Source organism: Orussus abietinus, unplaced genomic scaffold (genome assembly GCF_000612105.2).
Source record: "Orussus abietinus isolate OABI.00-Male unplaced genomic scaffold, Oabi_2.0 scaffold394, whole genome shotgun sequence".
Taxonomy (NCBI): Eukaryota; Metazoa; Arthropoda; class Insecta; order Hymenoptera; family Orussidae; genus Orussus; species Orussus abietinus.
Window position 1 is genome coordinate 20,887 of NW_019394721.1, and position 27,060 is coordinate 47,946.

Sequence of the window (27,060 nt, forward strand, 5' to 3'; positions counted from 1 at the left end):
AGCACTTCCGATCTAGTAATATTGACAAACAAAGATACATACCTTGTAAATCGAAAATTGCTGAGGGGTAGCGGTTTATAAGCAGAACAGACGGGAAGATGGAAAGCCGTTAAATGTAAAGAAGAGGACTCGAGTCTATCTATATTTTTTAAATATGCATTAGATTCATATTTACATATACTGTAATTAGAAGTTCAACAATATAATTTTCTTATCATGTCATGAAGCATTAATTATTTAACAGTTTTCAATGTTTAATAACGTAATATAAGCTCGCAATAACAAAAAACTAACCTGTACATACTAGTACATTCTCTTTCTTCTCACGAAAATGGGTCTGAGGCATCACGTAATTCCCCTCTTCTTCTAATAAAGTTACTATTATATACCCGAATACGAATGTTGCCAAAAATTAAAACACCCAGGAGGTTTTCCATTTTGAATTTTGGTGTCACAATCCATGGAAGATAGCGTTACAACGATTATTTTTTTATTTCTTCTTGTACATCGCATTTTCACCACCATAAACGTTCCGTAAAACCGTCACCTACTCATTTTTCACATTTCCGCTCAATTTGCTTTACGTAATAGACCCCCAGAAGAAGGATACTGCAGCCACTGCAGGCCAAAACAGGTGCTACAAGCGGCGCCATTGCAACTGACCGCAACCACCCATGGACGTAAGAATGAATTCTTACGTCCATGGGTGTAAGAATGTATTCTTACGTCCATGCAACCACCAACCAACCGCGCACCTACGAAGGAAACTGTTTCCATGGTAACGAGACTGAACGAGACGCACTCTTGCTGTCAGACTCTATATTTTTAACCTTTAAAGATTTATATTTGTATATCTGTCTGTACGAATTTAAAAATAAAGGTACTGCATTGAATGAAATTTTGTTAAAGCCTATATATATACATATAGAATTATCTCATGCAATATTATCTATGTTAATTGTATTATAAACATGTTAATAATAATACGATCTTTAACTTGTAGCCTAATGTTAATACATAAAAATAGATTATGTAATATATAAACACAATGAGGATAGAATTTGTGTTATTATCAGTAATTAATTGTATAACCGAATCCATTAATAATTCTTATTTGTTATTAGTCATATCATGTGTGACGAGGCCACGAAGAACGTTCCTCCACCTCTCGTCGATGAGTCTCCTTGCTGTCAACCAGGATTTCCTCCTACTAGTTCTCCGGCATCGAATGTTGAACCTATGGAAGATACATATCCTAATCCAAAGAAACAAGTATGGGTTCAAACACCTTCGGAAGAATTGCTTCAAGTTTTAGACCCAGATGATCCTTTGATGAAAAGATTCCAGGATGCTCTTCAGAAGCATCTTCTTCGGATTGATAAGAAACTGTCTGAAGAAATTCTAGAATTGGTGAGATAATTTATCGTAAGCAAATATTGAGTATTATAGCATTATGTCATATAGATGTCATATAATCTTACTGTTCTGAAATTATTTAAACTTGCAAAGAAAAAATATAATATAATGGAATGTGTTTTCTTAGGAAGCATCTATCAAAGTAACAGAGAAAAGACGCGAAGACGAAGGTATAAGGCTCTATGATGCGCAGCTTGAAATAGACCGGCAACAAGAGACCATTGAATCATACCAAAAAGCCTTATCGGAGATAATTCGCATGCGTGAGGAAGTCGAAGAGGAAGTAAAAAGGACAAAGGAAGAATTCAAGAAGGTCTCCGATGAGCTACAAAGTGAAAAGTCCCATGAGCGCAGTTTGGCCCGACAGTTGGAGACCATGTCTTCCTTGCAGCGACAATTCAATGAGTGGGAACAAGAACTAGCCAGCAGTTTGATCGTTTCTCAAAGAATATCGGAGAAAGAAGCTGTTCTGCGGAAGGAACAGTTACGTCAAAAGCAAAACAAAGATTACATCCTGTTTAAACTAACGGAGGAAGTTTTGAAGAGAGAAGATGAAATTATAAATCTAAAAGAACAACTTCAGTTGAAGGAGAAGGAGAAAGCAGACATGAACCAGGTGATAACTGATGCCAATGCAGACCTCGAAGGCGTCCAGAGAGAACGTAAGACCTTATTCGATGTTTGGAATAATGTTATTACTTGCATCAGACAAAGGGACAAAGTCTTTGATGAAATTGGAGGGGAAAGACTGTAAGTAATCAATTGAATAACCCCGTAAAAATCGTAACAAATTAATTGAAACATGACCTTGATCAGTTTCCTTAGAATTCTTTAGAGACTAGACCTTATANATAATCGTAGGATTGTTATCCGTAAGCGCCTGGAGGATCAAAAAAAGAGGCTGAAACAGATCTTAAAAGTACAACTCAACATTATATCTTAAAATAATCTCGTAGAGTTATTTAAAACTTCAATTAATAGTTAAAATACATTTTTATATATTTGAATACTCAATATTTAAATAACTGTTGATAAATTCCCTTTAAGGAGGGGAAGCAGACAAATGAAAAGCTTTCCGAAGTGGAAACACAGCAAAAGGAGCTGCTTATGAAATTGGACGAAGGCCAGTCAGGACTGAGAGCCGTTGAAGACACAATTCCCGACATTGACAATCAAATTCAGGAAGCAGAGATTACAAAACACCATGTAAGATACTTTGAAGAAGGAACTCGTTTCTTTGCAACCTCTTTTTAAGCATTAGATTAATTTACACTTTCATTTTATTTGATGCTTTCAGAACTTGCAGATGTTGGTGCGGAAGCAACGTAAGGTTAAAATGCTTCAGGATGTTAAAGACGGCCGATATAGAATGCTCTTCAAATCCGAAGGAGCCTTAAATGAGGAACTCGAAAAGCAACGGATCATGAATGCAGACTTGACAGAGATTATGGAACAAACACAAAAAGACTTTCCACTGCTAAAAAACAGTATTCGCCCAATCCTTTTAACATTACAAACACCTTGCGCGATTTTGTCCTGAAGAAAGTTACGTGAAATCAGAATCGAATTATCCTATGCCAGCGTTTTTATTGTGCTATGTAAAACTTTTTTAATACTGCAGACAGGATATATATATATATATAAGTTAACACTTTGCGGTAAAAGAAGAATTTATATATTTCTAATATTAAAAGCTACAATAATAAACATACTTTGTAGAACCGAAAGTCTTTAGTTAAAAAGCTGTTTTTAACATTTTTCAGTACTTTTCCACTTTACTTTAATAATGTTGCTTCGGTGTATTTATTTCTAGAAAGATACGCGAATCTTTTCGTACTCTTCAAACTCAGATTGAAAAAGTGAAAAAAGACACTACCAAGGAAATGGAAAACAATGAAAACCTCACTGGAGTACAGATGAGAATCGAAGATGACATTCATACCACTACTAGAAACATCGATGGAATTAAGGACAAAATTATCAATCTGGAATCTAACATGGCCAAAACTGCAAAGCTAATAGAATATGCTCAAAATGATTACGATGGAAGTCAAGTGGTACATTTAACATTTAATTTACTATTTCATGCCATGCATATCAAGTATAATAAATATTCTGCCAAAATATTCAATATCCACGGGATATTTGTTTACCTAAATAATGTGCCATCAATACTATATATGATTGAAAAATTAGTATGAACTGATGACTATCTTCTACAAATGAATATTTATTTAAACGTGTATAAATTATTAAATTATTTCTTCTGATATGCAATTCACCTCCTTTTTTAATTTTAGGAGTACCAACAATCACTTAATGAGGAAAAGAATATCGATAAAACGTTGGAAAAACTTTTTAATGAAAAGGTCGAGTTCGAAGATAAAATTTTAGAAAAGCTCGAAGACAAAGTCACTCATGACAAAGCTGCAAAATATTTAAACAAACTTCTTCAAGAAGCGAGGGATTCTATTAGGCAGCAAGAATTGTCCCTGGTTCAAGCAGAAAATACTTATGGAAAAAGTCTCTTGGAAATCGAAAGACTTAATTCCACTGTAGACAGTATGAAATGTGACGTCAATGAGTTGACAAAGTGCAACATAGAGAAGGAAAAAGAAATTGATAATACGCAAACGGAAATCAAAAGATGTGATCTAACTATTGGGACAAAACAGAGAACACTTATTTCACTGAATAAGAAAATTGAACAAGTAAATGTTCACACATCTCACAATATTAAAACTAAAAAAGTCTTGTTAAAACTAATATCACCTTTAATTTGCACATTTTATTACATTTTTTATGTTCATGTTGAATGAGAAAATGCTCAATGTGTGTATTTTGATTTAATTAAATACAATTTTCGACTTTTCAATTTGCTGTAAATCAAACGTTTTTCAATATATGTTCAGATCCTTTCAACAAGTGGAGGCGAAGAGATTAGTCCAATAGATCTGAAAATCCTGAGTCTTGAGAAGAACATCGAAGAGCTTGATGCAAAGAATATGAAATCTCAGCAATTTTGGTTGCGACAAGAAGGCTACATGGTTACCTTAAGTCAAGAGCGTAGCGAACAATTAGCTGAATTAAACTTACTCAGCAAGCAAATTACTATAATGGAACAGAAAAATCTAAAGTTGGAATTCGAGTTGGAAAAACAGCGCAAAGAAGAAGCCAATATAATTAGAACGGTGAATCTCTGCCAACAAAAATTGGTACAGCTAAACAGTCAACTGGCTGTGCAGAGGGAACTAAAAGGTGAGCTTGAAGGTAAGAACTGCGTTACTAAGACGGAGTATGTTAAAGCTCTCCAAGAAGCTGAACTACAGCTAATCCAGTTGCAAAATGACATTAAACAATTGGAAGAAGAGAAAAATCTTTTAAAGCAACAGCTCAATGCTGCACAACGTGAGAGCTTGTCTTGGGAAAAAAAGGTAACTAACAAATCAACTGATGTTATTGTCATAATTGTGGAAACGAGTTTCAAATCAAAGTTGTTGATTAAATATTTCACTCTTCACACTAATTGTTATTATCATCAATATATGTCATGAATATTAAAATATTTTATTGATATTCTTTAAAATAGGTTCAGTTGGCACAAGAGACGTCAAAGACTTTAAAGGAAGAACGCGGCAATGGCGGAGACGTCGCCACGATGAAAAGTGAAATTCACAAAATGGAAATGCGTCTAACGCATCTTAGAAAAGTGCAGGAGAAATTAATCCAAGATATGGAATTTTGTGTGATGAGACGAGACGTCATTGTGGATGAAGCGATGGCTAAGGAGAAGAAAAATCCAAAAGGAGTTCATAATCGTAGGATTGTTATCCGTAAGCGCCTGGAGGATCAAAAAAAGAGGCTGAAACAGATCTTAAAAGTACAACTCAACATTATATCTTAAAATAATCTCGTAGAGTTATTTAAAACTTCAATTAATAGTTAAAATACATTTTTATATATTTGAATACTCAATATTTAAATAACTGTTGATAAATTCCCTTTAAGGAGGGGAAGCAGACAAATGAAAAGCTTTCCGAAGTGGAAACACAGCAAAAGGAGCTGCTTATGAAATTGGACGAAGGCCAGTCAGGACTGAGAGCCGTTGAAGACACAATTCCCGACATTGACAATCAAATTCAGGAAGCAGAGATTACAAAACACCATGTAAGATACTTTGAAGAAGGAACTCGTTTCTTTGCAACCTCTTTTTAAGCATTAGATTAATTTACACTTTCATTTTATTTGATGCTTTCAGAACTTGCAGATGTTGGTGCGGAAGCAACGTAAGGTTAAAATGCTTCAGGATGTTAAAGACGGCCGATATAGAATGCTCTTCAAATCCGAAGGAGCCTTAAATGAGGAACTCGAAAAGCAACGGATCATGAATGCAGACTTGACAGAGATTATGGAACAAACACAAAAAGACTTTCCACTGCTAAAAAACAGTATTCGCCCAATCCTTTTAACATTACAAACACCTTGCGCGATTTTGTCCTGAAGAAAGTTACGTGAAATCAGAATCGAATTATCCTATGCCAGCGTTTTTATTGTGCTATGTAAAACTTTTTTAATACTGCAGACAGGATATATATATATATATAAGTTAACACTTTGCGGTTTGCAGTACGAAGTACTTTATAACGCTCGTTGGCTCAAGCAAACCGATTCTTTGATGCATAGTTGGCCTCACATTCTTTAGTTATAAATGAATGTCAATATAAAAGCTACATGTCCTATTAGTTTTTAATTTTCCATCATAAAATTAAGGTTCTATGGCTGTGACGGCTTCGTGTCGTTGGTAACGTAAAACATAAAAATTCGCGCGACGGCTTTGTGCCGTCGACGAACTGCAAAATATTAAATCAATTGATCTGTAGCATTGATTTTAATTATAGTTCAGCATGCCTAAAAAATACAGTTTTAATTAAATTAATTTGGAATGTTATATTTTATTAAAAACGTCAAATGTGTAAAAAAAAAATAGAAATTCAATCATACAAATTTGATCTTGAAATAAAATTTGAATCGGAGAATATATAAAATTAACTTTAGAACTACCAGCGGATTTTTTTGGCTGTGGTGGGCCATCTAAAACTAGTTATTTTAACTGGGTTTGGTAGTTTTAGTGTTAAACAAAAATGATTTAACTTGTATGCCTTGTTAGAAGGACTCTTCTCAAAGTAGACGGCCATTCATTTCTAGTCACTGATTAAAAAGCTTTTGTAAATTGTATTATTGTAGAAATTATAGATTACGATGGGAGAACGGCACAACTTGTTTATGTCAATAACAAATAAATATTAAGATATAATTACAAACATATACGCTACAAGGAACTCTATTTATAGTTGATGGAATTGTTAATATTCTATATGTATAATTTCGCATACAAGGGTATAAATTCATTTAATTCATTTAAACAAAATCAATTCAGCTGTGATAAAACATCAAAGTTAAATTGAAATATTAGAAGTATTTATTTTTATCTATCATAGTCTTATTTTTTGTAGATTCACTGTACATAGTCAAAGTAGTACGCATCACTGTACTACGCAAACCATCTGACGACGTGATAAGTTTTTTTCCCAACTCGCAATAATGTCACTTTGTTAGGCAATACGTGTATTCCAGGTGTAATAGCTTCATTCACATTAGTAATCTTTTGGTGATTAATGTAAAATCCCCCAGCATTAATAATTCTCATTGCATCGTGGTCAGTTTTAAAACAGTTTGCTTTCATTGCCAACTCGTACGCTGTTAGACCAGGCTCGGGCATTAAGTCCACCATGCTTGCACCTTCGAACACCTGGACCAGTTCTTCTGCATTAAGTTTACAAAGTGACTCGATTGATCTGTCATATAATACCGCTGATGCTTGCAATGCAGCTTGTAATCCTTCCTCTGTAAAAATAATTAAATTGCAATAAAATTCAAGGTGATACGAAAGTGGCATCTCAGAGGCTAATCATTTATAAAACTTTCTTGAAACTTTATAAAGCTTTTCTAACTAGGTGTATCGAATTATTTTTATTGAAATTTTACCACTTTTCAATTTTTTTTTGTAAATATGTCGTAAGGATTTATGTAGTAAAGTTTTAAACTATTTAATACACTCAATTTTGAGAAAAGTTTCATAAACGAAATCACTCAGGAGACATTTTCACATCACGTAAAGAGTTAGGCCACTCCTAAGGTTTGAAAAAATCGATTTTATTTTTTTTTGTTCAATCATTAGTTTTTAGTCATGAAAAATATGATACAAATGGTTTTAGAATAAACTTTTAATTATACACAGAAACAATCACTATCAAATTTGTTGAAAAATTGGTGTATAATACTAGTTTTTAACCGATTCACTTGAAATTATCACAGAATATTCTATAATGTATTCTGCTATAAAGTATGTACGATTTTTGCAAAATATTGGAAATTCTTTCCGTAATTAACATGTTTACACGAAAATTTTATCATCAATATCAATATTTCCAAAAAATTGTACATAGTTCAAAAGTCTTTCTCATGTGAGTAATGAACATTTTTTTATTTACTTTAAAGTAAACTATTATGGTGAAATGATATACACAATTTTACATTTGTAAAAAAATAGTTTAGCAACTGGGCCAAGATGCTGCTATACTCTTCAATATATACATAATAGAGTTCTCTAAAGTGATCTTTTATAAAGAAATATGTTTACCCTCAATAAACAGTTAACTTTAGGTATAATTGTAAGACCTTAGGCATAGCGCTTATTTCCCTTGTTCTAATACCCCTATACCCTATATTCTAATTATATATAAATTGATAATCATAGCTTGTGTACCCTTATCATTTGGAGTGTTGTGTATGATTTTCATTAAAAAAAGAAAGTAATAGAGAAGAAGACGAATATTTTTTTAATGCTTATAAAACCTACTATTCTTACCTCCATGGACAAGTAAAGTAACTTGCTCTGCAAGTACCTTTTGAGCTTCTCGCTTCTCTGGAGATGTTTTGTGCGCAGCGACAATTTCAGCGATTTCGCGAAGTGGTAAAAAAGTGTACAGCTTCAGCAATTTCTCCACATCAGAGTCCGGAGTTCTAACAAAGAACTGATAGAATTGAAAGCTTGATGATTTTTTTGGAGATAACCATACAGCATTTCTTTCCGACTTGCCATACTTTTTACCACCTTCGGTTGTGATCAGTGGCAACGTCAATGCATAGACATTAGCGTTTTTCACCCTGCCAATCAGGTCATGACCAGATTTCATATTGCCCATTTGATCATTGCCACCTATTTGGAATCGACAATTATATTCATTTAACAGATATAACCAATCGTAAGCTTGGAATACTTGGTATGTGAACTCGGTAAAGTTCATCCCAGTCTCAGATTGCAATCTTGTCTTAACCGACGTTCTGCTCAGCATTGTCCCAAGGCGAAGGTGTTTACCAATGGTCCTAATAAACTCCACAACATTGATATTACGATACCAATCTAAATTATTTACAAACTTCACTGGTTTCAATCTGCCTTCTCTCCAGAAGAATTGTTCATGATTTTTGAATATCGTTTGCAGGTTATCTTTGATACTCTCTACGTTACTCCTTACCAAAGCCTCAGCTAGTTCAGGGCGCTCCGTTGTTCTGTGACTGGGATCACCTATCAGCCCTGTTGCACCACCTATCAAGGCTATTACATCATGACCCGATCTTTGCCAATGTAAAAGATTCATCACAATTAATAGGTTTCCAATATGCAGACTCTCTGCAGTTGGATCGAACCCAGCATATACACGTTGTGGTGATTTATTGAATAAATTTATTATCTCATCCCTGAAACAAGTTATGTGACGATTAACATTACGTGGCCAAGTATAATGCTTATGCCTATAAATTATATATTATGTTGAACGTCTAGATAAAGATTCAATCAACATCCCATATTATAGTTTCTTTATCTTCAATTGGTAGAAATATATATTCAAATCAATAAACATGTTGGAAAGGACTTAAAATATTTTAAAGATTTAATAATTATTTTCTTAAATTATTTGATTATATTCTCATTGTTCAGAATGATAAATATTTATTTATAAATTATGTATGAAAATTAATGAAAAACAATTAAAAATTAAGTTTGGCTTTTATTACCATAAACCCTGTGATTAAGATATCAATATTTTGTTGAGATTCATAGAAAAAATTAAACTTCTATAAACTAATTCCGTTTCATTTAATAGACTTTAAAATATGTACCTAACATACATTTAAATCTGTCACAATTGATTTCTGATAACAAAAACGGAACTCAAAATGCTTAATGGAAACAATTGGTTGGAAAAATACTATTAATTAATTTTACTTATATAACTGTAGCAAATTAATTCTAACAATATAATAGTTAAAATATATCACATCTTTGCAGATGCAAGGCTTCTATTTATCAATTAAAAGGACATAACGCTTCTAGCAAAGGGAGGCCAACTAAAGGACATTTGTTATAATATTATAAATTTCAATAAGAACATAGAACAGATCCTCCAACCAGTTTATATAAACTCTATACTACTGGATGCAGAATAATAAACTGATTTCAATGGTGATATTTATTTCTGGCACAAATGACTTTTCAATCTTGAATTCATTGAAAGTTCAGTCAAAAGTTCACTATGAGACTCAACAATGTGGGTTTCATTTAATGCAGGAAGACAAGTTGAATCTAGTGGGTGTTCGTTTTTTAACCCTTAGCGCTCCGTTGGCTTTGCTGCGGAGACATTCGTCATAACGTTACGAAACTTGCGGAGCGCTAAGGGTTAACACATTCTATGCCATGGTTGGTTTACTACAGCACTGCACAGCAGCATCAGCAGTGTTTTAGCACTGATTGTATTAATGTAATTGAATTTCAGAGCTGCATTTACTACAATTCACTTTTAGTGGAAAATTTAATTTCATTGAAAACTAATAATATGCTCAAATGATACACAGTGACAAGCTGAATCAAATGGTGATATTTCTTATAATAATGCAATTGATTATAAAGGAAAGTTAGGACTTACTATTCTGTGTATAATAGTGTCTGGTTTGTATAAATCGGTTGGGATATCTATTGTATTTCACCCTAAATGTCAACGCTTTATAGTACTTACGCACTGGTGTCAGGAAATATATCCTCAAACATGCCTCTTTCGCTGAGCTTTAAAATATTTCTGTTTGAGTAAAGTCTGCATCCTGCACGAATAACAGGTTTGCCGGTTGTACATAACCTCAAAAAGTGCTTCAAGTTCATCTCTCTGAATTTTCCAACAAATTGAGCACACAATAAGTAGGTAATGTTATACAGAATTATACTTTCTTTTGAAAGCTACGTTTTCTTGCGAAGAAATAACGAAATGTTACAATCCATGCAATTCCATCACGACTTTAAATTTGTGTTCATTACTCTGATCAGATGGTTTTGCACGGCATCTTGTCTGCTTTTCCGGTTCGTCCGAAGAAGATAAATAATAGCAGATAATAGCATTTGAGGTTATGTCGTTCATTGGTCGTCCAACAATTTTGTACAAGAAACGTTCACAAATAAAATCCCTTAATGTAATAACTTTCAGTAAATGTTAAGAATGTCCAAAAAGATATTTAATCTTTAGACATCCTTTGATTAAAATTTCTACACACCTTCTAATACGTTCAAACCACAACTCGTGTTCGTACAGAAACATTCATGTGTAATTATCTTTATATTTATAATTTAAGCGATTTATTATTAATCCTTTCATATGTTTTTTAATTTTGAAAAATTATATATTTGTTGATCGGTAAGTTTACGATTTTGATTAAAGTGAGATTCCGCGGCATAAGTAGGAAAAGCCCAATTGATCGCAATTGATTGGATGGCTGAGTTCGATCACAGTTCGATACTTCTCGATTACTATCGAGTATCAGAAATCTCGAGTCCACGCAGTTGATGATACATACCGCGAGGAGCGCTAGAGGTGTGCCGTCTATTGGAGATGCGCGGTGCCTATGTCCCGTTCGGGTTCGGCATTCTAAAATAATGTTATCGCTTTCGAACCAAAATGCGATCGAGCCAATGCAAGTGGACGCGCCCGCCGAGGACAATGACAATACCGAGGAAGAGCCCTACATAGTGGAAAATCCGACTTTTGTATGTATTATTTTCCTAACCTAACCTTCAACTTCGTTGTATTTAACGTCACATTTCATACTTAACAACCTAAATAAAGTGCCCGAAGCGCCGTTCTCGGAATTATTTCCATTGTTCGAGCACATTTGGTGTCATAAATATCTCGTTTTACATATATATATGTCTATACATACATGCTCAGAAATGTATATGTATGGATATAAAGGAAAGTGTATCTATATGTAGTGTTATACAATGACATGTTGCTGTATTCTAGGACTTGGAAGTCTATGCTAATAGTTACACTGGACTGGCGAAACTTTACCGACTGATCTATATTGCTGACCATTGCCCAGCTCTACGGATTGAGGCACTCAAAATGGCTATTGCGTATGTGATGACAACGTATAATGTTTCACTTTATCAGAAGCTGCATAAAAAGTTGATGCACGCTGTCAGCACATCTGGACTACCAGATATAGCACAGTCGCAAGATATCCCTGTGCTTGATCAAATGTGGGTGGAATCACGTTCAAAGAAAGCAGCCCTCAAACTCGAAAAGTTCGATACCGACTTGAAGAATTACAAGAGTAACTCGATCAAGGAGAGCATCAGGCGTGGCAATGACGATCTAGGGGATCACTATTTACACTGTGGCGATCTGGGCAATGCATTGAGGTGTTATTCGAGAGCTCGTGACTATTGCACAAGTGGAAAGCATCTGGTCAATATGTGTCTTAATGTTATCAAGGTTTCCGTCTACCTCCAGAATTGGTCACATGTTCTTTGCTATGTGAACAAAGCCGAGATCACACCTGATTTCGCAGGCATGCATGGGAAAGAGAATAATCAATCGATCATCACTAAGTTGAAGGTTGCGGGTGGCCTTGCCGAACTTGCCATAAAGAAATATAAGATGGCCGCGCGTCTTTTTCTGCAGGCCTCGCTCGATCACTGCGATTTTCCAGAACTCTTTTCCCCTGGTAATGTGGCTGTTTACGGTGGACTGTGTGCTTTAGCCACGTTTGATCGCAATGAACTACAGAAGTATATTATCTTCAACAGCTCCTTTAAATTGTTCCTCGAATTGGAGCCTCAGCTCAGGGACATTATCTTTAACTTCTATGAGTCTAAATATGCGGCTTGTTTAAAACTCCTCGACGAAATCAAGGATAATATCCTTTTAGATATGTATATAGCGCCACATGTTAATGTACTTTACACGGAAATTAGGAACCGAGCTCTTATACAATACTTTAGTCCATATTTGAGTGCAGACATGAGAAGAATGGCTACAGCTTTTAATAGAACGGTCTCAGCATTAGAGGATGAACTTATGCAGTTAATTCTTGATGGGCAAATTCAAGCACGAATTGATTCACATAACAAGGTACGACTGTTTCAGTCTCGTTCATTATATAATAAAGAATCTGATACATTAGGATATTTAAAGTTTTTAGAATTTTATAAGACAGTAATTTCCAATATTATAAAGCTTTCACATTATTTATAGATTTTATAAGATTTGTATCTTAAGGTATACATTATGGTATAAATATAATTCTTTATAGTTTAGATATTAATCGAATTATATAATTTGACAGATTCTTTACGCCAAAGATGTTGATCAGCGCAGCACGACTTTTGAGAAGTCTATAAGTTTTGGCAAAGAATATCAGAGGCAAACTTGCATGTTGATTCTGAGAGCTGCAATGCTAAAGCATAAAATCTACGTAAAGGTAACAAAAAAACAATTTTGCAATAATATTTCTAATGAATAAGAGAAACATTAAGATGATCTAATCTGATCCGCGTGTATATAATGATTCATCGAGGTGCATAATTTTCATAATGCAAAAATATTCACCTCTAAGGGGGAATAGTATATCGTTTTTCTGATATACCACCTATGAGAGCTAGAAAGAGGAAAATTTCGTACCCAAAAAAAAAAAAAATTGTACAGAATGTACTTTGAATAACTTGAAAGCATGAAAGCATATCTTTCCAAAAATATAATTTTCCCTGCAAAGCCCACATTTTTATTTATTTCTCACAAAAAAAATATAAATTAGTAAAAATCTGTACTGTCAACCTACGCATCTGTCATGATGGTCCAACATGGACTGTGCAATTGCTATTAAACAGAATCACTAACGAGAATCACAAAAGGGCTATACAGGGAACATGGTACACTTATTAATTTCATACTGTATCACTGGGAATTGCTGTTAAGGTGAAGTGAAATACGTCAAGAAATTTGATCAACGTCGATGAAAAAGATTTTTCTAAATACCTACGTTACCGACGTTCTTTTTTATATCGACAGCTGTGTCGAATTATATTCGTTATTGTACTAAATGACATACCCAATATGTCATTTTTGCACAATGAATATAAAGAAATCGAAGTTATACTCTAGAAATCTCCTGGATTCATGGTTTTTGATGCCGTAATTAACAGGAGAGTACCTCCCTGCGTCATTTGTGATTTCAGTGCCAACTAAATTTTCTCTCCGAGACCTCGTGTTACCATCGCTTTAGCATAAAAGCGCATAAGACGCTTTTTTGCCTTTATCTCGTTCAAATGCGAGTTTCACAATTACTAAAGTGTTTTAAATTGTTGTACAATTGTCCTGGCACTTTCGTTTCTCATGTCGAAGCCCTTAATAATTGTATTTTGATCGAAATTTGAGATCTCGACGCCATTTTGGTTCTGGTTTAGGCCAAGTAAACAAATTTTGTTTAGAAAATCTAAACTTTGAAAATGTAAAGATAATTCTTAGGTGCTTGCAAATCACGTGTCAAAGTTTCAGACAATTCTGTCCAATACCCTTTAAAAAAATGTCTTATTCGAGTCGACGGATTTAAGGTGATATGAAAGAGTCAGCCTATATATATATAAAAGGTCAAATCGTTCGTGAAAGTATTCTTCGAATTGAGGGTACCGATTCGTTTCATATTTTATCACGTGAATATGGAGGCCCCAAAGTAAGTCCTGAAACTCATGAAATTTCATTTCTTATAAAAAATGTATTTATTTATCATGGACTAGAACCAACAAGGCGTGGTCTGTGCACATTTTCGATGTTTTACGCTTCTGGGAGGTTTAGAAACGAAAATGAAGAGTTGCAGGACCTAGCTCGAACAATTTAGAATACCGGAGAAATGTAATATCACAGAGTCAGATGGAAAAATATGGAAAATACTTTCACCAACGATTGCAAGAGAATGCTGGCTTGTCCCGTGGCCAACACGTGTTTTTAGATAAACAATTTAATTGCAGCCAGTATCACAGATGGCATCATTGGTTCATTAAAGTAGCAAAAATCATGAATCCACGGGATTTCTAGTTTCACATCGATCTCTTTATCATTACTTTACTGAAATAATATATGGAATGCTTCATCTCGTATAATACTCAACGTATAGTGTACCAGATTTAAACATAAATATAAATGTCGGTAACGTGGCGCGCCAGCTTGTTACCATTTGAGTATTCAAAGTGACGTTTCCACCAAAAAGAGACTAGATGAATTTTAATTTATCGACGTCGATTAAATTTCTCAGCGTCTTTCATATCATCTTAAGTGGGGTTTCACTTCAGCTTAAGTAGTTAAATTCGATATTGTTTGTGGGAACATGTAAAGTTATGAATAAGGAAATTTCCCTTGCATAAAACTTCGACGAACTTCCGCTACGAACTCTAGTGTACTTCGTGACTTTGCTATAGTCATTATAGAATTTCCCATTAGATGCAATGCATAAACTCCCCGAATCTTGTAAATGTCGAGTTCTTTCGGTGTGTGGTATAATAGATACCTTTTATATTGACTTTCTTCATAATAAATCTTTATTTCCTGACGAGAACTATGAGATTTTTATTGGGTCCCGACGTTCGATGACTAACGCTCGGCAATATTGGAGCATAGTCCCATGACGTCATAATTGTGACCGCGATTGCTACAACACGGCATAGGAATGGCACTTATAACGTCACGAGTTATTCCACTGTTTGCCGTTACGTGCCAGCACGGTCAACTTGACGTTTGCCGAGCACCATTCTCCCTTAAATGGAAATTGGGTTATTTTAATTTAACACGTTCAGTGCTGAAACAAATGACGAGTACACTGTCGTAAATAGACCGTGAGGCGTATACGCCCCACGCGGCAGGGAACGTGTTAAGGTGAAGTGAAACCCCTTTCAAATCAGTCGATTCGAATACAACACTTTTTTTTAAGGGTATTAGACCAAACTGTCCGAAACTTTAACACATCACTCCTGATCATCTAAAAATTGTCCTGACACATTTAAAATTTAGATTTTTGCATAAAATTTTTTAACTTAGCCCAGACCAGAACCAAAATGGCGTCGAGCTCTCACATTTCAATCAATATACAATTATCGAAGGCTCTGATATGAGAAACGAAAGGGTCAGGACAATTTTACGACAATTTAGAACACTCTGGTAATTGATAAACTCGCATTTGAACGGGATGAAGGCAAAAAAAGTGTTGGATGCGCTTCTATGCCAAAACGATGGTAATACGAGGTCTGAGTGAAAATTTAATTGACATAGAAATCACAGATGGCGCAGGGTGTCCCTTTGCAGTCAATTTGGGCCCCAGAAAGCATGAATCCAGAGGATTTCTGGAGTTATATTCAATTTCTTTATAATTATTGTACGAAAACGACAGGTGGAGTATGTCATTTGGTACAATATCCAATATAATTCGACACAGCTGTCGATATAAAAACGAACGTCGGCAATGTAGGCATTTAGAAAAATCTTCTTTATCGGCGTCGATCAAGTTCCTCGACGTGTTTCACTTCACCTTAATCGGTTATATCTTATCATCGTTACATCGTATACATCTGTACTTTGTACATGCAATCTGGCACTTTACCATATTCTCACGTTGATAGTTGCGATTATTAATTGTCGGAAAAAGATATGTGAATCCGTTTTTTAAAGAAAGCCATTTATAATTTTTTTTATACATTTGTCATGTGATGACGTAGGGTAATAATGACTCAATTTACGTTTGAAGGTTAAGACATACATGAATTAATTCATTAATTTCGGGAAAAATAGCTAACTATCTGGACGGTTTTGTTAGTGATAGAAATACAGTTTGCTTAAAAAACAATATGGAATACAGGAGAGATCATAGCAGGGTAAATCTTGAGAGGTTAGAATATAAAATTAAATATTAACTGTTCTTTGTTTAGCAGAGTCTCCAGAGGGACAATACGCAAGGAGGGGAGATGTCCGTGGCACCTGGTAACAGCAGCCTTGCACCGAGAAACTGAAATATTCATCGAAACGTTCATCGCATTTGTTCTCTGCGATCGAATGCCTGCGTAAGCCAGTGGATCTGTCAAGTGTGAACATTACATCCTCAAATCGTTCGTCGCCAATATGTTTCGTCGTTAACAGCAATCACAATTTTCTTTCTCTCCTTTTCTTACTTTGTATACGTATTGTACATATATAAGATACTCCTCTCGCGTTGCGATAATAAAGCCTGACATTTAATGACCTACCGGAAGAGCTGCTGTCTTTTCGACGAAGATTAGAAATTGCCAGTATATCTTTATTATTATAAGTTATTAGTTTATAAGCGAAATCAATGCAACTGGCTCCCGAAGGCAAGAGGCAGGTATTTCTCTAGCTGGAGCGTTTTCTTTCTTTGTCTTGTTTGTTATATATAAGTCAATTAAAATTCGAGATTCGTAGTTATACGGAAATGTTATTAGAAACATTATCACAAGAAGTTATATTTTCAAGGACAATCAAATTTTCTGACTTCCTTTCACATTCTCCCTTTCACATTGCTAGCGGACCTTTCACCCCAGACGCGTTTCAAAGCATAATTGTTTCAGACAATACTTAAGATTGTAATTTATAGAAAAGTCTTAAAAATCATTTGTTACCCATTTGTAAGAATTGTCTTTTCAGAGAAATTAATGTTAAACTCAACTGTCTTATAAATATAAGAAAAACATTAATTTGTTTTCTTTTATTCGCTCTATTTATCTAATTATTTATCCAGAACTCATTATTGAAATGGAATACCTTATACCACGGTAGTGTAAGTTTGTACGTTAAAAAAGCGGAACATGTCGAAAAGTGAATTATTTATTTTCTTTTGAAGTGAAACTCCTTCAGCCACAGTAGTAAGAGTTTGTTGCTTGGGCTATTTACATGAAACGAAAAAGTGAAACGCTAGATACTGGCAATGAGTCAGGACGACTAGGGAGGGACGGACGTTATCTTCTTTTAAACTATCAGTTAAATTAGGCTGACATGTTTTGGACGAGTGAATTTATTATACAATCGTACTCAAAAAAACAATTTATGTATCGTATTTTAATTACTATAAACTAGTTCTTTCTCTTTTAAATTATGACAATGGGTACCAACGAGTAATACTACATACATTTGTAACATTTTACATTTCATTTTCAACAATTAATAATAATTTCTCTCTCTTCGTTACAATCTTATGTATATATTTTGTATATACATTGTAACAAACGCTGGATAAAACAAATAATTTTAGTTCACGATGATGAATGATTGGTTTCGTATAACAGATTTTATGGATTTGAAAAATTAAAATAAAAAATGGTGCATAGCTGCTGCGCACGTTGAAAGTGAAATTTTTTCCAGCGAATATGTAGAAAAGAAAATAGTACTATAATTAAATGGATAGAGGATTAAGATTGTAGTCATTACAAAGATTTATTTAAATTACATTACAGTGTTTTAAAATTTTTCAAATCCTTAAAATCTACTGTACATATCATTCGTTTCATTTTACATGCGTAATATAATACAAATTTTCTTTTTATATTATACTTTTTTACGATTAATTACTAATTGCATTCATCTTTGGGTGCTAGTATTGGTACAAGTTGAGCAAACGTTTTTGTTATTATTATCTGATTTCAATTTAACGTCTAAGAAGTCAATCAGTGGCTGTACGTTTAAGCTTGGCAAAAGTGGCATTAAATTTACCGCATATTGTTATTAGTATTTCGTCCCAATTTTTTTTTATAGTAAATTATTGTTTACATTTATTTTTCTATGTTAAGGTTGACTAAACCTGCATAAAAGTTTTCATTATTTTTGTCACAGTTAATTATTACTTGTAATTTTGGTGTCTTGATATTGTTATGACTGAAACAATCGGCATCGAAGGCGCAAGGACATTTCGTGAAAGAATAATTAATATTAATTAACTTAGACATTTTATTTCCAACACGCATGGCGGCTACGCACTGATTTTTTCTGTATACACAGAAATGCACTCCGTTTAAGAAGGTTGATGAGGGAGTTAACGAGTTAACGAATCATTTTTCCCGCCAGTCGTTCAAACGGCGGAAATAAGTCGTGCGCGCCATCTTGCGTGGGCGTCCACCATTACGAGCGCCATGTTAGCGGCGCTCTTCGGTGCGGCCGTCGCGACCCGTCGTATCCCGCTTCCATTTGCGTCACTCTCTCGGAGCAGTTCGCCCCAGAGTTTCCTCATGTGAAAGGTCGTTTCCCGCCAGTCAAGAATTCCAGTCTTCTTAGCCGTTGGACGTTCACGAGAGAAAGGAGATCCACCAGAAACGCGAAAGATGGGCCGTTACAGGAGGTGAGTGACCGTCGATTCTTGCAGTGGTTCCCGATGTCTCGCGAAGACGTCTTCACGACCAGCGCCCGTTTCTCGCCGGATCGGAGGCTTCACTCTCGCCGCTTCGCGTTGCGATCGCTCTCCTCAACGAATTCCTTGCAATTCTTTCCGAGCATGTCGAGCGCAGGATCGATAGGACGCGCCGTGGCCGTTTCATAACCTATATCTCGCTTCTCCTTTTTGCGACCGATGCGCGAAACGCCGAGAACCGCAACGCCATTTGCGAAGAGCTCACGCCGAGGAACGAATCGGTATTTCGCGGAGCGAGTTTATCTGGATTATACTTTGTTACAGCTACTAATTAGTGTACTCAGCGGTGATGGATATCTAGAAACTTTTAATGTTAACTTTTGAGCACAGGATCATGAACATGTGTCTGATGAAGTAATCCTTTCAAGGGGTTCTACATACTTATTTTTTTTAATGTATTCTTAAAGTACTTTTACCTTGCAGTGATTTGTGAGTCTTGTAAAAGAGTGGAATCTTGCAATTCTATGGTATAAATCATGGCGATAGGAGTAATGCTTTGTTGATACGATAAAATTCATTATACATGTTATATACTTATTTATATAGTACGTGTACGAAATGATACGTTTGGCAATATTAAACGTTTTTTATGAGACTTAGAAAAGAGTACGTTGCTCGAATTTTACAATGTAATTGATTTGAAAGCGAGGTTTGGAGAGATAAAATGTCATTTGCAAAGCATCTGCATCAACTATTTATTCAGGAGTGAGTTTAAGAATACTTTGACACTCCATAAACAATCTCTTGAAAATATTAGTATTTGATATGTCATTTAAAAAATGTATTACTTGAATGTAATGATATCGACGATAATATATTTTATATGATACTAATTTCATTAAACATATTTAATATTTGTGACATAAAGCAGTTGGCTACATTACAATTTTTTTTTTACTTTTTATATCCTTCCATATTCTTAATTTTTTTTGCTTAAACTAGTGCTTGTGTTAAATTTTTCTTTATAAAGAATTACCCAAGGAATAATGTAACAGATTCAAATTTAATATTGGTTTTTAGATAGGGGTACATACACTCATTCGAAATAATTATTTTGCACTTATTGCATTATACACTCTTATATATCTTTTTTGCGAAATGCTTGATTTTCACTTTTATAAGAGAACAAATTTAAGTGATACAATTTTGCGGTTACATCAGTACTGCTTTATAACACTTTCAATCTAGTATCATTGATTTATTTCTAGCGCTAAGAAATTTACCTATTAACTAGGGTATTAGATTGCAAACGCATACTGTTGTAATAAGTTAATACGCCATGCCTGATTAATAGGTTTAAACAAATATTAGGCCTAACCAAACTTCTAAGTAAATAAATTGTTCTTCGTTACATTTAGAAGTATCCTAGCTGAGAACAATTTGTAAAACAAATCTGTATGTTTTATTGATGAAGATATCTGTCATTTAAATCTCTATAAATACATTTTGTATTAAAACGATGGTTATCATTTTGTAACTTTTACTTTGAGCTATTATTAATTTATTGTTCATGCATTGGGGCATCATATTTTGTCTTGGCTTTATCGATAGTATTCTGTCAAACTTTGCTAAGTAACAGAAGACAAATAATACTAGTCGCAGCAGGGACAGGGACAGGAGGAGGAGATCCCGGAGCCGTTCCCGTAGTCGATCTCCACGTGACAGAAGAGGATGGGGTGGTGGCGGTGGAAGAGACCGCGGAAACAACCGTGGAGGCCGAGGACAGCCAGGCGCAAACCTGAGAAAACCTCGTTGGGACCTCAGCAGACTCGAGCCTTTTAAGAAGGACTTCTATGTGCCACATGAAGCTGTACAGAACCGAGACCCAAGAGCCGTCGAACAGTATCGATGCGATAAAGAGATCACGTTGAGGGGAAAAGGCATCCCTAATCCTGTCTTCACATTTGAAGAAGCAGGATTCCCAGATTATGTACTAAAGGAAATTAAGTACGTACATTAGCCTTTAGACTTTTACTGGATTCATCCTGAATTTAAATATAGTATTGATACATTTCTAATAATACAGTTGATTTCTTTGGTGTTAATTACATGGCAAAATTAATAGTAAATTTTCTTCACGTCTTTCTACTCTGTAAACTGATAATCTGAGCAAATCAGTATTTGAAAAATAATGCAAGCATAAGAAGTACTTGTATTTTAAAATGCTTTCTGCGTTATAATTGTTATGCTGTGCTCATTTTTCATGATATTAAGGTAATATGAACGGCATTGAGAAATTGAATCGACGTCAGTAAAGAAAATTCATCTAATTGATGCATTATCGGAAACTATTTCTGGTCTTTACCCTTTTCAGTGATAATGCCATTTCGGAAATTATGGGTCTAAGAGCACTTTTGGAGCATGTCTTGCTTACAGAATAACCGAGAATTTTACTGCCCGCATTTAGAAAATCCTGATATTTCCCACATGAATCAGTAATGTTCAATTGCATTCTAAATTATTATGTCTAGATCCTGAAAGTTTTCATTCTCGATTCTAAGCTTTTAAAAGGTGCAAACATCAACAATGTTTGTTCACAGCGCTATCTCTTCATAGTTCTCCTCTGGAATAAATAACAAAATTTTGTTTAAAAATTCAAATCATCGGTTATAAGACCTTCCTTAGGGTCCGCACATTCCTCTGGTGAAGTTTCAAACGATTCAGTACACCGATTTTGAAAAAAAGTTTTAGAAATAATTTAATGTCTCTGAAACTACATTCGCATTACTTTAACAACAAGGAAGCTCACTACTGGAGGAAAACTAAACAATTTCTTGTATTACAGGAGATTAGGTTTCAAGGAACCTACTTCGATACAAGCACAAGGGTGGCCCATAGCATTAAGTGGACGCGACATGGTGGGAATAGCTTCTACAGGTTCTGGCAAGACCTTATCGTACATCCTGCCAGCCATTGTTCACATCAACAGCCAACCAAAGCTCGGTCGAAAGGATGGACCGGTGGCTCTGGTTTTGGCACCGACAAGGGAGCTTGCACAGCAAATCCAACAAGTAGCCGATGACTTTGGACACTCTTCAGGCATTAGGAACACTTGTCTCTACGGAGGGGCTCCTAAGGGTTCACAAGCGAGGGACTTGGATGGTGGAGTGGAGATTGTCATCGCTACTCCTGGCAGGCTCCTAGACTTTCTTGAATCTGGGCGAACTAACCTGAAGAGATGTACCTACTTGGTGCTGGACGAGGCCGACAGGATGTTGGACATGGGATTCGAACCACAAATAAGAAAGATTATCGAACAAATCAGACCTGACCGACAGACCCTCATGTGGTCCGCCACTTGGCCAAAGGAGGTGAAGAATCTGGCCGAAGACTTCCTTAAGGATTATGCTCAGATCAACGTTGGGTCGTTGCAGCTCGCAGCCAATCACAATATTCTACAGATCATTGACGTCTGTCAAGATTACGAAAAGGAGTCTAAGTATGTTGTCATTTGGTTTTTAAATGTCTTCATATTTCCAAGATAAAGTGTTTTGTATACATGCTGCATTATTAACTCACTAAATAACAAGCTTTCTGGTTAAATATGTAAAAGATTTAATGTTATGTTTAATCTCAGTTAATATTCTGTAAGTATTTTTTTTTTTCATATCATTGTGTTGGATAAGCGAGACTCAATTGCTGAAATATTTTATGTATTTCCAGTCATTTGTTTGGTAAAGTTCTATTTTTATTTTCTGAGTGAAAGTAAAGCGTATAGTTCTAAGCTTCAATGTCTTTTACTATTGATTATTTATTGTTCATCTTTTATAGCATCATCGTCACGTCTAACTTTTTAATTTGTAAACTAATGCTTCTTGCAATTTCTTCTTAGATTAAGCACTCTCCTAAAGGAAATCATGGCAGAAAAGGAGAATAAGACTATAGTGTTCATCGAGACGAAGCGACGAGTTGACGAAATAACAAGGAAGATGAAAAGGGATGGCTGGCCTGCTGTTTGCATCCACGGAGATAAGACGCAACAGGAAAGAGATTGGGTCTTACAAGGTAGACAATTTATAAATAAATTCCTCTATTAATTAATTAACGTTTTTGCTCTCCTATCTTCTACAAGATTATGTAAGATTGGAGCTCTTTCAAAACAATGCAATGTGGTTTTATTGTAAAGAAACTCCTTGAAACATGATCTTATAAGTGCAAGATAGTGTGAGAGTCACTAACCATTTTTAAAATTAAATAACTTTTATTTAAACTCTATTTTATTTCTTTCTGTCAGGGATATTTAATAAATATTTAGGAGATTTACCATGGAGAAGTACACCTCTTAGCAAAGAGCAAACATTGTTCAATTTTGTTTTGAAAACAAACATTTCATGTTATGTAGGCAGAATTTATGTCGCAGACATTTTAATAATAGAATTCATAATGTCAGAATGTCAAATAATGACAGGAATTATATGAGAAAGAGAAAATGTTAAATAACACTTTTGATGGTCCCGAGGAATATTTCTGACATTAAAATGACGGCAATGTACTCTTTATCTAAGAAAAGTACAATGATTGTTTTAAAATAAAATTAAGCTTTACTTTAATTAAACTCTTTACTCAGTCGTCCACTTTTTCACGGTAAATGTTCCAAATATATATTGAATATCTTTGACAGAAAGAAATAAAATAGATCATAAATAATTATTTAATTTTTATAATGGTGACTTTTCCGTCATCCTGTATAAGTACTTATATCCTAACAAATAGACATTATAAAGTGCATGAACTTCTATATTCGTTAATTTCTTTATTTTATAAGATTGTTGATGATTATCTTAAGTTAAAATAGGTCGTAGGTTAAAATCGTGAAAATATCTGTATCTTAGAGAACTGCCGAATGAATCATTCCAATTTTTGTCGGCGACAAGCGAAACAATGCGTTAATAAGTTGCATTGTATAATGATGTGTGGAAGTGACTTAACGATCAATGTTTACTTTCAGACTTCCGGTCTGGTAAAGCGCCTATTCTTGTAGCAACGGATGTAGCGGCGCGCGGCCTCGGTGAGTTAGCAACCTTTTGTTTAATGTTTTTTTTTTCCCTGTATGTTTATATACATAGATATATTTAGATATACGTGCAAAAGTAGCTCGTTTGTTCGTTGTTGTAAATACATCGCGAAGGCGTGATGATCCGTAACAGGCGCTCTCCGAGGACATTGAATCAATGCTAATGTTGGAAGCAAAAATGATTTCGTCGTTTTGTCAGTCGCTTGTTTTTTTTTTTGCTTTGCTGTTTTCTGAAAACTCCATCAGAGATTTGGTTGTGCGCATTGAACGGGTGTAAAATCGAAGTACACGTATTTAACCTCTTAGCTACTAAACGCCGCTATAGTGGCTTTCGTGTAGGGTATCTTTTTTTAACGGTACGCCACTATAGAGCTTTCGCATATATTATCATTTTTGAACGGTACGCCACTATAGTGGCTTTCATGGATATTAGTGGATATCATGTCTTTGAACGTTACGCCACTAAAGTGGCTCACTCATGTCATCGGACACAAGTAGTAGTACACTGAGAGACATCAATGCCCTCCCATCTTGCACAGGCGATGCCGTATCTGCAGGGGAGGCATTCATGTCCACAGTGTATACTGGGAGACATCAATGCCCTCCCATCTTGCACAGGCGATGCCGTATCTGCAGGGGAGGCATTCATGTCCGCCACTGTACATTATTTATGCGCAATCCGCGTCGAACCGTGTGTATAGAGATGCAGTTCCGCGGAAAGTCCTGCCCTAGCTAAGAGGTTGAATGTATATTGTGTAATGATCTGCTTCAATGTATTCGATTTGTTTTTTCATTTTCATTTTTATGTACTTTCTTTCTCTTTTTTTTTTTATCTCGTACTTGAGAATTGTTCTTGTTTCCACTTTGGCGTTCGATGGTAGCTTTACGAGGAAATAGTCGGGCAATTTTTGAGAAAGAAAGGTAAATATTGAGGAGAGACACGCACAATAATCGTTTAATAGAGAATTGTTTTTAATTTTTGGTAAACGTATCTTTTATTGTAGCTTATTTTTTTCTTTTCTTTTTTTTTATATATATACATATGAGAGAAGTCGATTTGCACGAGTTGTGGCAAATTTTGAACATTCGTGGTGCCTTTAGGTCTTTATGATCTTGTCGAATCTGTCTGAACATTGACTTAATAATGGAATTTATAAGTTAAGTCATAAATACTTTCATTAAATGTTTTTAGACTATTATATGTAAATATGTGGAATCTCTTGATACTATTTTTTTTTTTTCTATCAAAAAATATTTTCTGACCAGAAATCAATGTTTGAGACTATGATGTGGTTTTATTTTTCGTATACTTTTCTGTTATTTATTTTTCGGTTCATTGCAATTCATAATTTTAAATGACCGTTTGCACTTTTTCAATGCCTTTGATCAATCCAATAAATTATATTTGTCTGACCTTTCATAGGGTTTTATCATTTTTAAATTGTATTCAAAATAATTAAACTAATCTCGAAGGAATTAAATTTTTAAATTCTTTGGACTTTCAGTAAGAACCTTTCATCTCCTTTGAAGATCAAAAGGCACAACGGAAGATTCAAAATGCAAAAGTCTCGAGCAATTGAAACTTTCAAAACTAATTGTATTTTACTAAAAAGGGAGAGTAAAAAGGATAATCTAATTAATTATCGAAACGAGCTACCTGATTAAATATTAATTAAGAACCGAGGGCTTTGTAGCATCAAAAATATTACAAGTCTTGTTTATACAGGGTGGTTTCAAAAAGTAGAGATTAAATAAAAGTATACATTTTTTTATATCGAGTTATACAAATGGGCAAAATGAAAGTAAATGGTCCTATCTTTGAATGTATCAAAGATTATTTTGTATCTATATTTATATTTTACTTGCAGTTTTTCTCTTGCTTCTATTTCAATGGCTGTTTGCTTGCAAATTATATGTATCAGCCATTTCGATATTTACAAAATATTCTGAGAAATATTCATCGGAAATTTTTTAATCTTGTAACAAAATTGATTCGATAACCTAACCCACGAGAACCATTTTACTTGCTTTGCCTGATATACCTGTAAGTGTCCTGGAAGTACGGTCGTTGCGTGGTTTTTTTTTTATTACAGCGGCTCTTTAAACAGTGGTTTTCATTATACCATATTATTGTAAATTAAACAGCTGAAAAATTACTATAATAGTTTTCGTACGACGTTTAATAAGAAATTTATGGGATAACAAAACTTAACATTTTTTCGTATTAACTTGTATCATCGAGTGATCCTGTACCAACTTCAGGCTCATTTAACAGCCATTGAATTCAATGCGTAAAATCGCCTGTAATTGAAGTCACCACGGCGTATAAATATATCTATCAAAGTGGTATTCTTCTTTATAGTCAATTAGATAAGGCATCGAATGTTCCTCTTTGCTTATCAACGATGTCCTAGAGAAATAAAGAGTCGAGAATTCAAAGAGTAATCTCGCAAAGCCTACACTAATGCTTGGCCCTCCACGCAGCGACCGTGTCCAGTGGCGTCGCCATCCTGTATAAACCAAGACTCGATTTGACAAGAGGTTAAAAAGGACGTAACGTAAAAAGCGGAGAAAGGAGAGAGAAAAAAGAGGAAGGAGAGCGGTAAAAGAATTCGCCCCATAACCCGACGCCTCAAGAGCTGTTCCCTGGGGTCAACGAAGGCTAACGCGGTTGGATGTTTGTTTTTGCATTGCAGAGGCACATTGCGCGCGCAGCCCCAGGCCGGGTAATGCAAAGCAAAATGGCTAAAGAAGCTAAGACGGACCCCCTTTGGCGAGGGCCGCCC

At 34.8% G+C, this 27,060-nt stretch overlaps 4 protein-coding genes across 8 annotated transcripts in view; 3 read left to right on the top strand and 1 right to left on the bottom strand.

Moving 5' to 3' along the window:
• Positions 1-634: 634 nt before the first annotated feature.
• Positions 635-6,587, top strand: LOC105696025 (coiled-coil domain-containing protein 40). Its single transcript, XM_012418160.1, has 9 exons — positions 635-778; positions 1,125-1,410; positions 1,544-2,166; positions 3,230-3,473; positions 3,717-4,127; positions 4,329-4,850; positions 5,006-5,296; positions 5,425-5,583; positions 5,675-6,587. Exons 1-9 carry the CDS (start codon positions 675-677, stop codon positions 5,915-5,917), a joined length of 2,883 nt encoding a protein of 960 aa, XP_012273583.1. The 5' UTR covers positions 635-674; the 3' UTR covers positions 5,918-6,587.
• Positions 6,588-6,808: 221 nt separating this feature from the next.
• LOC105696027 (tyrosine--tRNA ligase, mitochondrial) lies at positions 6,809-11,312 on the bottom strand. 2 transcript variants are annotated; one of them, XM_012418164.2, is made up of 3 exons: positions 11,080-11,312; positions 8,345-9,237; positions 6,809-7,320 (listed from the first exon to the last, which is right to left on the bottom strand). In XM_012418164.2, the coding sequence occupies exons 1-3, from the start codon at positions 11,121-11,123 to the stop codon at positions 6,968-6,970; spliced, it is 1,290 nt and encodes a 429-aa protein (XP_012273587.1). In that variant the 5' UTR covers positions 11,124-11,312; the 3' UTR covers positions 6,809-6,967. The 2 variants fall into 2 exon arrangements, with proteins under 2 accessions (XP_012273587.1, XP_023288902.1); XM_023433134.1 differs by lacking the exon at positions 11,080-11,312 and adding an exon at positions 10,554-11,062.
• A 68-nt stretch (positions 11,313-11,380) lies between these two features.
• On the top strand, positions 11,381-17,557 carry LOC105696026 (COP9 signalosome complex subunit 1). Of its 2 annotated transcripts, none has more exons than XM_012418161.1 (4): positions 11,381-11,569; positions 11,826-12,938; positions 13,153-13,287; positions 16,778-17,557. In XM_012418161.1, the coding sequence occupies exons 1-4, from the start codon at positions 11,459-11,461 to the stop codon at positions 16,856-16,858; spliced, it is 1,440 nt and encodes a 479-aa protein (XP_012273584.1). In that variant the 5' UTR covers positions 11,381-11,458; the 3' UTR covers positions 16,859-17,557. The 2 variants fall into 2 exon arrangements, with proteins under 2 accessions (XP_012273584.1, XP_012273585.1); XM_012418162.2 differs by having other exon boundaries at positions 16,781-17,557.
• A 1,446-nt stretch (positions 17,558-19,003) lies between these two features.
• Positions 19,004-27,060, top strand: part of LOC105696020 (probable ATP-dependent RNA helicase DDX17) — a 34,555-nt gene continuing 26,498 nt past the window's right edge. The window contains exons 1-5 of one of the 3 annotated variants that reach the window (XM_012418148.1): positions 19,004-19,191; positions 20,857-21,207; positions 22,046-22,699; positions 23,093-23,265; positions 24,209-24,268. In XM_012418148.1, the coding sequence (XP_012273571.1) occupies positions 19,175-19,191; positions 20,857-21,207; positions 22,046-22,699; positions 23,093-23,265; positions 24,209-24,268 (1,255 nt within the window). In that variant the 5' untranslated portion in view covers positions 19,004-19,174. The remainder of the gene's footprint in view (positions 19,192-20,856; positions 21,208-22,045; positions 22,700-23,092; positions 23,266-24,208; positions 24,269-27,060) is intronic. The other 2 variants (XM_012418149.1, XM_023433133.1) reach the window with 2 other exon arrangements.

Bases quoted from the DNA above. Each gene is read 5' to 3' on its own strand.
- LOC105696025 (XM_012418160.1), top strand. From the start codon at position 675: ATGGACGTAAGAATGAATTCTTACGTCCATGGGTGTAAGAATGTATTC. The intron at 2,167-3,229 runs GTAAGTAATCAA...ATTTATTTCTAG, and splicing joins GAAATTGGAGGGGAAAGACT to AAAGATACGCGAATCTTTTC. The intron at 5,297-5,424 runs GTACAACTCAAC...ATTCCCTTTAAG, and splicing joins GGCTGAAACAGATCTTAAAA to GAGGGGAAGCAGACAAATGA.
- LOC105696027 (XM_023433134.1), bottom strand. From the start codon at position 10,693: ATGAACTTGAAGCACTTTTTGAGGTTATGTACAACCGGCAAACCTGTT. The intron at 9,238-10,553 runs GTAAGTACTATA...AACTTGTTTCAG, and splicing joins ATATTTCCTGACACCAGTGC to GGATGAGATAATAAATTTAT. The intron at 7,321-8,344 runs GTAAGAATAGTA...TTATTTTTACAG, and splicing joins TACTTTACTTGTCCATGGAG to AGGAAGGATTACAAGCTGCA.
- LOC105696026 (XM_012418161.1), top strand. From the start codon at position 11,459: ATGTTATCGCTTTCGAACCAAAATGCGATCGAGCCAATGCAAGTGGAC. The intron at 11,570-11,825 runs GTATGTATTATT...GCTGTATTCTAG, and splicing joins TAGTGGAAAATCCGACTTTT to GACTTGGAAGTCTATGCTAA. The intron at 13,288-16,777 runs GTAACAAAAAAA...TTCTTTGTTTAG, and splicing joins AGCATAAAATCTACGTAAAG to CAGAGTCTCCAGAGGGACAA.